Source organism: Macaca mulatta, chromosome 9, assembly GCF_049350105.2.
Source record: "Macaca mulatta isolate MMU2019108-1 chromosome 9, T2T-MMU8v2.0, whole genome shotgun sequence".
Classification (NCBI taxonomy): Eukaryota; Metazoa; Chordata; class Mammalia; order Primates; family Cercopithecidae; genus Macaca; species Macaca mulatta.
Window position 1 is genome coordinate 24,410,721 of NC_133414.1, and position 13,810 is coordinate 24,424,530.

Sequence of the window (13,810 nt, forward strand, 5' to 3'; positions counted from 1 at the left end):
ACTGAGATTTTGGTTTAGGCTTATTTGTTGCTAAAAATCTAATGATCTGAGTGTGCAGAACAGAATTCATTGTCCACAATAGCAAGACGCCACCTCACTGTGCTGTTTTCCTTTGTCATGGAAATAAACTGTCAACCTTCCCCTCCCCTACAGTCCTGTCCTTTGAACCCCCACCCCGGGAACACACACACACACACACACACACACACACACACACCCTAACGCCCACAGCAGGTCAGCTTCCTGATACTTTGAACAGCCTTCTCTGCTGCTTAGATTCCTTAACAATTATCATGCACATTTGATGAACTTTAGATCACCGGAAATTGGAAAGACACAAATTTTAAATGGCCATCAATAGAGTAAGAAATGAGGAGATACCAAAACGAGAGTGAAGAAGAGGATTAATGGAGAGGCAACGTATCCAGGCAGAGAGAGACAAACAGGCTCATGTCAAAAGGCAGCAAAAGCAAAATTCCTGGCCCAGCATGCAGTTGCCACTCCTCCTCCCTCCCTAAAAAAGACATCCTAAAGAGGAAGCTTAGTCCCTCTTTTCCCTTCTCCCATTACTTTGGCTTTACATCATTTGATTAAATATTCCTGTAAGCATATTTGTGTTTTAAATCCAAAGACTCCTTACAGCAATATTTCCCTATTGTTTTAATCAAGAAGAAATAAAAATAATTACCTCCACGGTTCTTAACAGCAGTACTGGCTTAAAAATGTGTATTAGTTTCCTCGGGCTGCTGTAACAAAGTACTACAAACTAGGTGGCTTAAAACTACAAACAGTCACAGTTCTGGAGGCCAGAAGTCCAAAATCAAGGTGTCAGTAGGACCACATCCCTGCTGAGACTACATAAGACCCTTCCTCTCCTCTTCCCATCTTCATGTAGTGGCCATCCATTGGTGGCATCCCTTGGCTTGTGGTTGCATTCCAGCAAGCTCTCCCTCTGTCATCTCTCTCTCCTAAGGACACTAATTGTACAAGGACACCACTAAAGGCCCACCTTACTCCAGGACGACCTCATCTTAACTAATTACATCTGCAATGACCCTGTTTTCAATAAGGTCACATTATGAGGTACTGGGGTTAGGACTGCAACACTTATTTTGGAGGGATACAATTCAATCCATGACAAAAAGCAACCTACAATTGTGTCTAAAGGAAGCTGAATATTAGTGATCAACTGAAGGATGGACAGGGGAAAGCTAAGCTACAATTGGAGTCTTTTCTGCCTTATAAATACATATAGTAAAATAGTAAAATATAAAAAATAGTGTAAATATAAAATAGTATATTTTATATATGTTTTGATTATTTATAAATGTTTTGATTAAAGGTGTCATGTCTTAAAAGAGTTTGGGAGCTTTTCATGGCTTCTTGGCTTGTTTTCTTAAGCTCCCCCAACCACCCACTTCTTCACTCACACAGAATCACAGACATACAAGCACAACAATTGTCTGGATTACAATGACCTCTTGATTGTGTAAATGTCTTAAATAAAGGTCATGTATCTGAATAAACCTGCTTTAAATTTGCATGCAGAGGGCCTGTCAACAGTACTGCATGCTAATAAGTATTTCATAAAGAATCCATTTGAATGAGATAATAAGGAATCAATGCCATATCATTGTATTAATTACTATTTGAAGCAGTGTATCCAAGTGTGAAAAGAATTTTATTATGCATAGATTTTATTATAATGCTGTTTAGAGTAATCAGAATTTGCTGTCTAATAAACAATAGATACTACAAAAGACATAGACCATGTATATTTTGTTGTAGACAATATCTACATATTACAGTTAAAATAAATTTTGGTGTTGTCAATGGAAAGATTTCTTATTTTTGTGAGTTATTTTGGAAGGGAATCTGGAGTAAAAGATGGGAAAATTGTAACTTATGTTCTTGTGTTAGAAAACAGAATTTCTCCATTCTTGAGAATGTATTTTGCTTAAAAAAATATTGTTTTGATTATCTGTATTTTGCGGCAGGATTTTCAGTGTCGAACTACACTTCAAGAACTAAATGCAATACCTCCTATCTTAGAGCTCTTGAAGTCAGAATATCCAGTGATTCAGTTGTTGGCTCTCAAAACCTTAGGTGTTATTACAAATGATAAGGAGTCTCGAACAATGCTAAGAGACAATCAAGGATTGGACCATCTTATTAAGATCCTAGAAACTAAGGTATTTAGTTTCATTCATTTGACTCTCTATGAGGAAATGTATCTCTCCCAAATGTTTAAAATGAAATTTTATTATATTTAATGTGTATTAAGTGTAATGGATTAATTTGCTTATTGCTACATAAAGGTTATTGGCCTGTTTAAATCAGGCTAATTGTAGGGACCATTATAAACTAATTTTAAAAGCCTTCTGGTTTATCAAACTTAAGATTTTTAAATTCTTGTCTATGATCTTCCTCTTGATTTCCTAAAACCCCTAGGGTGAGTCTTTTAACCTTCATTATGGTTTTCTCTGGGATAAAGCAGAAGCATAATTTACCTTCTATATACATTTTAATAATATTGGAGTTAAATGTCCACAGTTGCTAATAAGCCCCTTAAGAATCAAACTTTAAGAATATCTGTGCCTTCTAGGATCTCTTGGTTACAAAAACTCATCTAGCAGTTTATTGAAAACCATTTAATTGACTTGAGTGGTCCAGATCGCTTCTGAATGTGTCTGGTGTCTTTAGCCACTAACTCCTTAGTGAAACAGTAATAAACAGATTTCAGATCCAGTATCCCTACTTTAATATTTAGTAAATTAAGTAAATTCTAATAACAGAAATCTGCTTGAAGTACCTCTTAGAGATCCAGAGATAGGAACATATTGAAGGAGTACAATAGAGTAATAACTTTGTATTATGTTTCAAACTATCCAATTGTTAAATTTTTTCTAAAAAGCCAGAACTCAGTTTGACTATACAGCACTGGGAAAATGAAGTACAATATAAAAGAGCAGAGATGGCACAAGCATGTTCCCAGTCATGTGGACCTACCTGCCTTTGATTTGTGGATCCCATATGTGATCCCCTATAATTACATTTGTGATGCAAAATGCTAGTAACACTGTATAGCAAACATTTTATCCTGTTTAAAAGGGGAACTGAAACCAGAAATGTTACTTAATTTGCCTTATGTCACACAGGTAGAAAGTGACAAACCACAGGGTTTATCTGATATGCCACATATTCTCGCCTATCTGATATTTTACCTGTCTTTTTTTAATTAGGAAAAGGGATGGAAGCACCTACTAGGTGGCAGGCATTGTGATTTTATTAAATTTGTAATTCTTTGAGGAATGTGATGGTATTTTTATCTATGAAATGAAAGTATTGGTAATAATTGTATCATTACGTATATAATCATATATACCTATTATAGCATTAATCCTATTATACAGATAAGGAAAATGCCTCTCAAAGAGGTTGAATAACTTGCCTATGGTTAGAGCTAGGAAATATGTGAGAAGGATTTTTTAAGAACTGATGTGTATATATTCTAATGGGAAAAACTCAAAGAACACAAAAATATAGAGAGTGAAAAATAAAAATGCTCGTCCTCATCCTCACCTAAGAGTAGGTACAAGGCACAGGTGTCTGCTCCCATAATTTTTATTCAGCATTGTCCTGGAGGTTGGAACCAGGGCAATAAGGCCAAATAAATAAGTAACACAAAAGACTAACAAACTGGGGCCAGGCGCAGTGGCTCACACCTATAATCCCAGCACTTTGGGAGGCTGAGGTGGGCAGATCATGAGGTCAGGAGATCAAGACCATCTTGGCCAACATGGTGAAACCCCATCTCTACTAAAAACACAAAAATTAGCTGGGCATGGTGGCAAGTGCCTGTAATCCCAGTTACCTGGGAGGCTGAGGCAGAAGAATCGTTTGAACCAGGGAGTTGAAGGTTGCAGTGAGCCAAGATCGCACCACTGCACTCCAGCCTGGCAACTGAGCAAGACTCCATCTCACAAAAACAAACAAACAAAAAGACTAACAAACTGGAAAGGAAGAAGTAAAACTGTATTTATTCACAGATTGCATCTATATTTATTCAGATTGTATGACCACATGTACAGAAGATCCTAAGAAGACTACAGAAACTTACTAGAACTAATAAATAGATCTATCGAGGTCACAGGATGAAAGTTCAATACATAAAAATGTATCGTATTTCTATATGTGAGCAATGAACAAAACAGCAAAACAAAAAGTACAATTGGACTTATAATACATTCCTAAAATATGAACTACATGGAGATAAATTTATCAAAATTTTTGCTAAATCTGTACACTAAAAAATATAAAACACTTTTTAAAAGGAACTAAAGAGATAATATATGTATATGGAATGAACACATATTAATATGTCAGTTTCTACTTAATTATCTTTTGCTTCGTTTTCAATTATCATAAAATGATTGATTTGGTTATATTTAAGCTTGCCATTTGTTTATTTGTCTGACCTGTTGCTTTATTCCACAGTTCCTCTCTTCCTGCCTTTTGTAGTGTTAATTTTTTTTTTTTTTTTTTTTTTTGAGATGGAGTCTTGCTCTGTCACCTAGGCTGCAGTGCAGTGGCACGATCTTGGCTCACTGCAACTTCCACCTCCTGGGTTCAAGTGATTTTCCTACTCAGCCTCCCAAGTAGCTGGGATTACAGGCATGTGCCACTACACCCAGCTAATTTTTGTATTTTGGGTAGAAAGGGGGGTTTCACCGTGTTGGCCAGGCTGGTCTCAAACTCCTGACCTCAGGTGATCCTCCTGCCTTGGCTTCCCAAAGTGCTGGGACTACAGGCATGAGCCACTGCACCCAGCCCCTGTAGTGTTAATTTTTTTAGTGTTACATTGTAATTCTTCTCTTGGCTTTTTTGCTATATTTGTTTGTTCTATTTTTAGTGGTTGCTGTAGTGATTACAATATGCAACTTAACTTTAACTTATAATAGTCTAGAGTTAATATTGAACTACTTGAAGTAAAATACTAGAACCTTTTAACAATATCTCTACTTTTCCTACTGTTAATATTGTTACATATTTTATGTCTGTGTCCATTATAAACCCAACCACACAATGTAATAATTGTTTTGAAGAGTCCCATATCATGTGTCCTCAAGATATTAAGGATTATACATTCATATGTGTTTGTCTAGTACTTATGCATATATTCATCTGTCCATCAATATTTAATATTTTATATTTACTCACATATTTATGATTTCTGATTTCATTTTTTCCTGTAGATCCACGTTGTCATCAGGGTCATTTCCTTCTGGAGAACCTCATTTAGCATTTCTTATAGTGTGAATATAATGGCATGAATTCTGTCTTTTAAATTTATCTGGAAGTAGCTTCCTTTTGCCTTTAATTTTGAAAAGATATTTTTGCTTGATAAAAAATTCTTGGCTGCTAGTTTTTTCTTTTTAGCATTTTTAAATTTCTTCTGAATGCCAATATTTCTGATGAAAATTCAGCCATCAAGCTTAACTATCTTCCTGTACATGATGTGTCACTTTTCTTTGGCTGCTTTTAACACTTTGCTCTTTATCTTTGGCTTTCTGCATTTCTCTTCTGCATCGAAGTGATATAATTGTATCTCCTGCTTGGGGTGCTTGACCTTCTTAGATCTGCAAATTAGTGTTTTCTGCCAATCATGGAATTTTTCAGTCATTATGTATGCAAATATTTTTCCTATTCCTTCTTTCCCTCTGGAGCCCAATTACACATATGTTGTCTCGCTTGATATTTTACAAGACTCTAAAGCTTTGCATATTTTTCTTCAATTTTTTGGATTAAATAACATCTTTTGATCTCTATTCAATTTATCTGATTCTTTTGGCATCTCTAATCTGCTGTTTAGTCCATCTAGTGATTTTTTCTAGTTTTTGTACTTTTCAAGTCTTAAATTTCCATGTTTGAAGTGTCATTTCTCTATTGAGCTTTCCTCTGTGAACATATTTATCATAGCTGCTTTAAAGTCTTTAATTACTTAATCCACCAACATCTGGCCCTATCAGAGTAGATTTCTATTGACTGCCTTTTCTTCTGACTTTGAGTCACACTTTCCTGTTTCTTTTCTGCATGGTTAAGAATGAGCATTGTAGATAATACTTTCTAGTGATTCCAGATTCTGTTGTGCCCGTCTGAGGATTGTGGCTATTTTGCTCTAGTAGGTGGTGAACTACACACTTTGTCTCACTAGTGGTGCAGCTGGTATCTCTGCTCAGTTCTTATAGTTTCTGGTTGCTGCTGTTTTTAGCCTGACTCCATGGAGGTCTCCCCAGAGCTTCTACAGTTTGGCGGTCACCTGTGGCTCCTCTATCAGTCTCAGGCTCTGACCTCTAACACCTCCGAACAGTAAGGTTTCAGCACTCCGCCAGATGAGCTGCACATGGATTGAGGAATGCACCATATTTAAAAGCAGTAAAGTAATAAATCTCACCTAGCACAGCTCCCTCTTCAAGGATAAGATACAATGTTTTGTAGTCCTTGCCTCTTTATTTTCACCAGGGTTCCTGGGATCTCTTCCATGCATGTGTAGTTTAGTGGTCAGTCAGGGGTCTGGGAATAGTTTATACTCAGATTTTGAGTTATACCATATATTAGAGTTCTCTAGAGAAATAGAACCAACATGATGCATGTATATTGTACATGTGCCTGTGTATATGGGTGTATTAGTCCATTTTTACACTGCTATAAAGAACCACCTGAGACTGGGTTATTTATAAAGAAAAGAGGTTTAATTGATTCACAGATCCTAGTGGCTGAGGAGGCCTCAGGAAACTTATAATCATAGCAGAAGGAGAAACAGGCTCATCTTACACGGCAGCAGATGAGCACGTGAAGGAGGAACTGTCAAACACGTATAAAACCATTAGATCTCATGAGAACTCACTGTCACGAGAACAGCATGGGGGAGCTGCCCCCATGATCCAATCACCTCCCATCAGGTCCCTCCTTGACACATGGGGATTATGTTAGTTAATTTGCCTGGAGATCACAATTTGAGACGATATTTGGGTTAGGACACAGAGCCAAACCATGTCAGTGGGTGTGTGTTGGAGGGGGGTGGGCGGGTAGTTGTTTTAAAGAATTGGCTCATGTGATTTTGGAGGCTTGGCAAGTCCCAAATCCACAGGTTAGACCAGTAGGCTGAAGACCCAGAGAAGTGTTGTAATTTGAGTCCAGGGGTGCTCTACTGGCAGGATTCCCTCTGTGGCCAGGTAGATCAGTCTTTTCCTATTAAGGCCTTCAGCTGATTAGATGAGGTCCACCCACATCATGGAGGGTAATCTGTTTTACTCAACGTCTGTTTTAAACATTAATTTCATATAAAAAGTACTTTCACAAACATCTAGGATAATATTTGGCCAAATAGTTGAGTACTGTGGCCCAGATAAAAATTCATCGCAAGTTTTCTCCTTGTCAATTTGGTACCCATATGCATCTTAAATCATAATCTTCAAATAAAGACAATGATGAGATCATACTTTTACCTAACATGATACAACTATCCTATACACAACCAAATATTTCCCAATGCTTACCCCAGAAGAAGACGCAAAATTCTTAGGTGATGTTTACCCTTCCTGGACCCACAAATCCTGGCTATGGGAGAAACGGCACCATATGGTAGACACTGATTCAGAGCATATACAGCATTCTGGAGAACCCTGCCCAAGCCCTGCAAGGTATTGCCAACTAGCTGGTGCTGTAACTGAGTCTTCAAAAGGCCATTCTATCAAGCCAGCTGCTTCAGGATGGTGGGCAACATGGTAAAACCAGTAAATTCCATGAACATTGGCCACAATGTATTTGCTGTGAAAGTGAGTTCCTTCCCTTCATGATGGTGGATTATCCTTCCGAACATTTCTCACTTTTGGGATTTCCCCTTTACATTTCTAGCTATTTAGGTAAAACTGCAGTTTTCTATAGCTGTGGGGATTCAGTAGATTTCCTCAGGCAAGACGGCCACACACTCGCAATACTTCTCTTACAGTCACAAATTATTTTGAAGTATATATTTTCATCAGCTTCTGTCTTGCTTTTAAAAAAATGTTTTCTCCAGATTTCAAAATTGTTTTTTGTGGAAGACTGTATGAGCAACTTCATTGGCTACCATTTCTGGAAGTTTCCTCCCTAGCATTACTTTTTATCCATAACACATTTTGGAGTAAGAGAAAGGAGAAAAGACAGGGCACATGGCCAAGAAGAGTGATGTTACTTTGATAAGCAGAACTCCTGTTCCCTGGGGCCTCTGTCACAACAAAATTCATTACATTGTGTTCTGACTGACTGTATTTCCTCTTGTAGTCAAATTTGGGAAATGTACCTTTCTTTTAGTACAACTTTCTAAAGTTGTATTTGCTTTTATTATTAGGAATTGAATGACCTTCATATAGAAGCACTTGCAGTGATAGCCAATTGCCTTGAAGACATGGATACTATGGTGCAGATTCAGCAGACAGGGGGTCTTAAAAAGCTCCTGTCATTTGCAGAAAACTCTACAATTCCTGATATTCAGAAGAATGCAGCAAAAGCCATTACTAAAGCAGCTTATGATCGTATGTCTCATTTTATTTTATTTTATTTATTTTGAGACAGGGTCTCGCTCTATTGCTCAGGCTGGAGAGCAGTGGCATGATCACAGCTCACTGCAGCCTCAAGCTCCCCAGGTTGCAAGTGATTCTGCCACCTCAGCCTTCCTAGTAGCTGGAACTACAGGCGTGCACCACCATGCCTGGCTAATCGTATTTTTTGTAGAGACATGGTTTCACTATGTTGCTCAGGCTACTCTAGAACTCCTGGGTTCAAGCAATCTGCCCACTTTGACTGAGTTACAAGCATGAGCCACCGCACCCTGCCATGTCTTATTTTATATAAACAAAGCATATATAATTCCTCGTCTCAATTTTGATTAGTACTAACAAACCCTAGAGTATTTGTCTGCTTTTAAAAAACCATTTGAGAATAGTGCTATATTTACTACTTAAGTCCAAACTCATCTCAGTTCCAATGAGTTAGAGATTTGTCAGGGATATGAAGAACTCAATATGATTTCATTATCCTATTTTTCAAAAAAAAATTCATTTCTATATTAAATCTTAAGCCTTTATTTTGCTTGAATTTGGAATTATACAGAATGTATGTATTGTTTGTGAACCTGAAAGCATTGAAGAAATCCCCATTCACAATGATATCTATAAAGTAATTTCCAAGTTTCAGCTGGAGTCTAGTAGCACCATGTTACATAGCTGTGAAAAACAATATGCTCATACTATATACATAATACAATTTGCATTTCAGTGACAAGTTGACATAAATCTGTAAAATATGAGAGATTAATTACATCACAAGTACAGAAGATGAAATTATAGTTTTAATTTATGTGTATTTGGAGTCTTTTATCTAATAAAAGATGTGATTTTATTTTTCCCCTTCTGCACCACTACTTTTATAAATGATGACAGCATTGACTATTTTAAGTGATTTATATCTAAACATATATACTCACATCTGTATATCTATCTATGTGTATACTATGGGAAACACTTCCTTTTCAGCACACACTGGATTTCTTCAAGGCAAAGCTTTAATGCAGTAAGCAAGATTTCACTGTCCAGTATGTAGTGTGCATAGAGGGGCCTCATGAGTTACAATATAAATGCCTATTTGAGAGACTGGTTATGAAATCAAGGTTTTTTAATATTGGCAAAAGTTGGTTTATCCAGTATTCTATCAAATGGAACTTAGGCATTATCATAGCTGGTCAGTTCTCTTTTCCTTCTATCCCAGTCCTTAGCTAATTGAGACCCAAAGAGAAGTAAAATGGGGAGACATGGACAAAGTCACACCTAAAATGTTTGCATATCACAGCATCTCTTTGGAGAGTATTTATATGTATCAAATGTGGCTGGGTCATTCTAAGTCTGTTCTTACTCATTTTGAGGTGGAAGTTTGATGATGCCTACCCATCATGTGCCATAGTACTGTACTGGAAAGTATGCTGGACAGAGTTCCTGGTACTAGAGTTCTAGTACTAGTTCCACTACTGGCGTTGTAAGGACCTACTTAAGTGATTTTGGGTGAGCTACAACTTCTCCAGAACAATGTATATATTCATTTACTCATGATTTCTTATTGAGCCCTCACCCAGAACAGGAAAGTAAACAGGCAATCACAATGCAGTGTTCAAAGTGATTAATGATGGAAACACAGGATCACCCAGGAAGGCTCCTGGCACAGATCTGGATCAGAAAAATATTCCTGAAATCAGTGATTAACAAGCTAGGACCTAGAGTAAATAAGATAAATTGTCTGGTCAAAGAAGGTTCAGACGGGATGGAGGAGGAGAAGTGGTTCTGAGAAAGACCACTGTGTATAAAAGCCAGAGGAGGGACAACATGGTAAGTTCCAGAACCGAAAGCTTTCAGAATGGCTAATGACCAGAATGCCACAGAACACGGAACACTCAGGCTATGCATGTAGTGAGGAGCCCAGTGCTCACGGACATTATTAGCCCAGTTAAGGATTTTGGACTTTTTTTAAATGGAAACAAAGAGCCATTGAAGTTACTCAGAGAAGGGAGGGAACATCACAGATTTTCACTTAAGAGAACTCATGTTGCAAAGTGGAGAAGAGATTGGAAATGTTTAGCACCAGACACAGAAGACCAAAAGGGGGTTGCTGTAGTAACCTGGGTGAGATGTGAAGGTGCCCGGAAACAGAGATGTGGTGTTCGGGATTGGCTCGAGGCGCTTTGCAAGGAGAACCACCGGCACATGTGTGAGTATTTTTGAATGACTACGTTAGTTGAAAAAGGAAGAAGGCTACACTAAGGATGAGGCCAGGTTTCTGGCTTAGACAGCTGTAAGTAAAATGGTGCCACTCACAGGAATGGAGAACCCAAGAAGTGGAGCGGTTTTGCTTGAAGAAAAGGAATCAATCCTATTCTTGTTTTTAAAATTGTGGTGAAATACAAATATGAAATTTACCATCTTCATCATTTTTAAGTGTAGAGTTCAGTGGCATTAAATGTATTCACATTTTTGTGGTGCTGTCCATCCATAGAAATCTTTTCATTTAGCAAAACTAAAAGTACACCAATTAAACAATAATTCCTACTCCTTCTTCATGCAGACTCCTGGCAATCACTATTCTTCATCTCTATGAATTTGATGACTCTAGATCCCTCATATATGTGGAATCATACAGCATTTGTCCTTTTGCAAATGCACTGCACTTAGCATGATGTCCTCAAGGTTCATTCATGGGTTGTAGCATTTATCACAATTTCCTCCCTTAAGGCCGAAGAATATTCCATTGTCTGTAAAGACCACAAACAAAAGGTTGTTTATCCTTTCAACCCTGGATGGACAGTTGGTTGCATCTGCCTTTTGGTTAACATGAATAATGTTGCTAAGAATGTGGGTGTACAGATACCTCTTTGAGTCCCTGATTTCAATTCTTTTGGATATGTACCTAGAAGTGGAGTTACTGAGTCATATGGTAATTATATTTTTAGGTTTTTTTTTTTTTGGAGACAGTCTCACTCTGTCACCTAGGCTGGAGTGCAATGGTGTGATCTCAGCTCACTGCAACCTCCACTTCCTGGCTTCAAGCGATTCTCCTGCCTCAGTCTCCTGAGGAGCTGGGACTACAGGTGCACACTACCAAACCTAGCTAATTTTTGTATTTGTAGTAGAGACATGGTTTCACCATGTGAGCCAAGCTGGTCTCGAACTCCTGACCTCAGGCAATCCACCTGCCTCAGCCTCCCAAAGTGCTAGGATTACAGGTGTGAGCCACCACACCTGTTTTCTATTTTTAATTTTTTTGAGAAACTGCCATATCTTTTTCTGTAGCAGCTGTACCATTTTATATTCCCATAACCAATGCACAAGAGTTCCAATTTCTCCACATCCTGGCCAACACTTGTTATTTTCTGTTTGTTGATAGTAGCCATTCTAATGGGTGTGAGGTGCTGTCTCATTGTGCTTTTTATTTGCATGTCCCTAATGATGAGCAACTTCGAGCATCTTTTTTGTGTGCTTATTGGCCACTTGCATATCTTCTTTGGAGATATCCAAGTCCTTCTCCCATTTTTTGATCGAGTTGTTTTCTTGATGCTGAGTTACACAAGTTCTTCATATATTCTGGATATTAACCCCTTATCAGATATTATTTGAAAATAGTTTCTCCCATTCTATGGGTTGCCTTTTCACTCTGTTGATTGTGTGCTTTGATGCACAAAAGTTTTAAATTGTGATGCAATCCAATGTATCTATTTCATTGCCTATGCTGTTTGCTGTTGGTGTCGTATCCAATAACTCATTACCAAATATCATAAAGCTTTTGCCCTATGTTTTCTTCTAGGAGTTTTGTAGTTGTGGCTCTTACATTTAGGTCTTGATACATTGAGTTTATTTTTATATAGGGTATAAAATTATGGTCCCAGTTCATCCTTTTTCATGTAGATATAAATTTTTCCTAGCATCATTTGTTGAAATTGGTTATTTGTAATACAAAGGAATTCAAGCAGATGGTCTTTAAATCCTTTCTGGCACTTAATGTTTTCTGATTCTACTTCCTTATGTTAGTTCTAAAATAACTACATTCCAGTTTCAAGTTGTGTCTCCTCAGTCTTTATGTTAGAATCTAATGACTAACTGTATTTACTTCATGTATGTCATCTGTGATTGTATTATGTTCCCTTCAAACATCACTCTTTCCGACCGAAGAATTCAGATCTTGTTTAATCTCTCTCCACACACGTCCTCAGGCCATCCTGGGATCATTCTCTTACCTCTTCTGGACTTCCTCTTGTTTATTATACCCTCCTTGAAATGTGTTGATAAGTATTATGAAAGCTATAAGTATGCACCATCATTTTTTATTACTATAGATAGGTTAATTTATCATTATTTTCCATTTCAGTCTTATGCAGCAAGTATTTTAGTCTCTTAACCACATTAGCATATTGGGCCAATGCTTTGAGGGAAGGACCTGCAGGGAGCCCCCAGATCATCTTTCTCAGTCAGGACCCAGAGCTCAAAGTCCCTCATTTTAGTTTGTAGCATTTTGGAGCTGGGCATGGTGGCTCACACCTGTAATCCTAGCACTTTGGGGGTTTGAGGTGAGAAGATCACTTGACACCAGGAGTTCAAGACCAGCCTAGGCAACAGAGCAAGACCCCCCATCTCTACACAAAATTCTTAAAAAATGAGCCATGCATGGTGTTGTGCACCTGTAGTCCCAGCTACTTGGGAGGCTGAGGAAGGAAGATCACTTGAGCCCAGGGGTTTGAGGCTGCAGTGAGATGTGATCATGCTACTGCACTCCAGCCTGGGTAACTGAGCAAGACCCTTAATAATAGTAATAATAATAATAACAATACATCCAAACATTTTTCATTTATAGTTAAAAATGCAAACTTTGCTTTGGACTAGTATTGCATTTTCTTTGAGGCCTGGTATAGGATCAATTTGTACAAGTGTTCTATTAAATCTTGGAAAGGCATACTCTGCTTACTATTTAAATAAACATTTATCATATGCATGCTATATGCAAAGTGTTGTTCCAGAAGATAAGGATAAACAATGGATGCAATGAATAAATATTTTCTGAGTAGACAAAAAGATATATTTCCTGTAGAAAGCAGAGTTTGATTATCTTTTAGTTCAATTTTATAAATTATATTGTACAGTTTTATCCTTATTCTTTTTTTAGCTACATGATCTATCACAGATGAAGAGTAGTATGTTGGAAGTTTCCCACTATATTATTTTTATTTTCTCTT

At 37.5% G+C, this 13,810-nt stretch overlaps 1 protein-coding gene across 1 annotated transcript in view; it reads left to right on the forward strand.

The window, feature by feature from the left end:
• Positions 1-13,810, forward strand: part of ARMC3 (armadillo repeat containing 3) — a 115,734-nt gene that overhangs the window by 36,276 nt on the left and 65,648 nt on the right. Inside the window, exons 7-8 of the mRNA XM_001097654.5 lie at positions 1,998-2,192; positions 8,393-8,576. Of these exons, the coding sequence (XP_001097654.2) occupies positions 1,998-2,192; positions 8,393-8,576 (379 nt within the window). The remainder of the gene's footprint in view (positions 1-1,997; positions 2,193-8,392; positions 8,577-13,810) is intronic.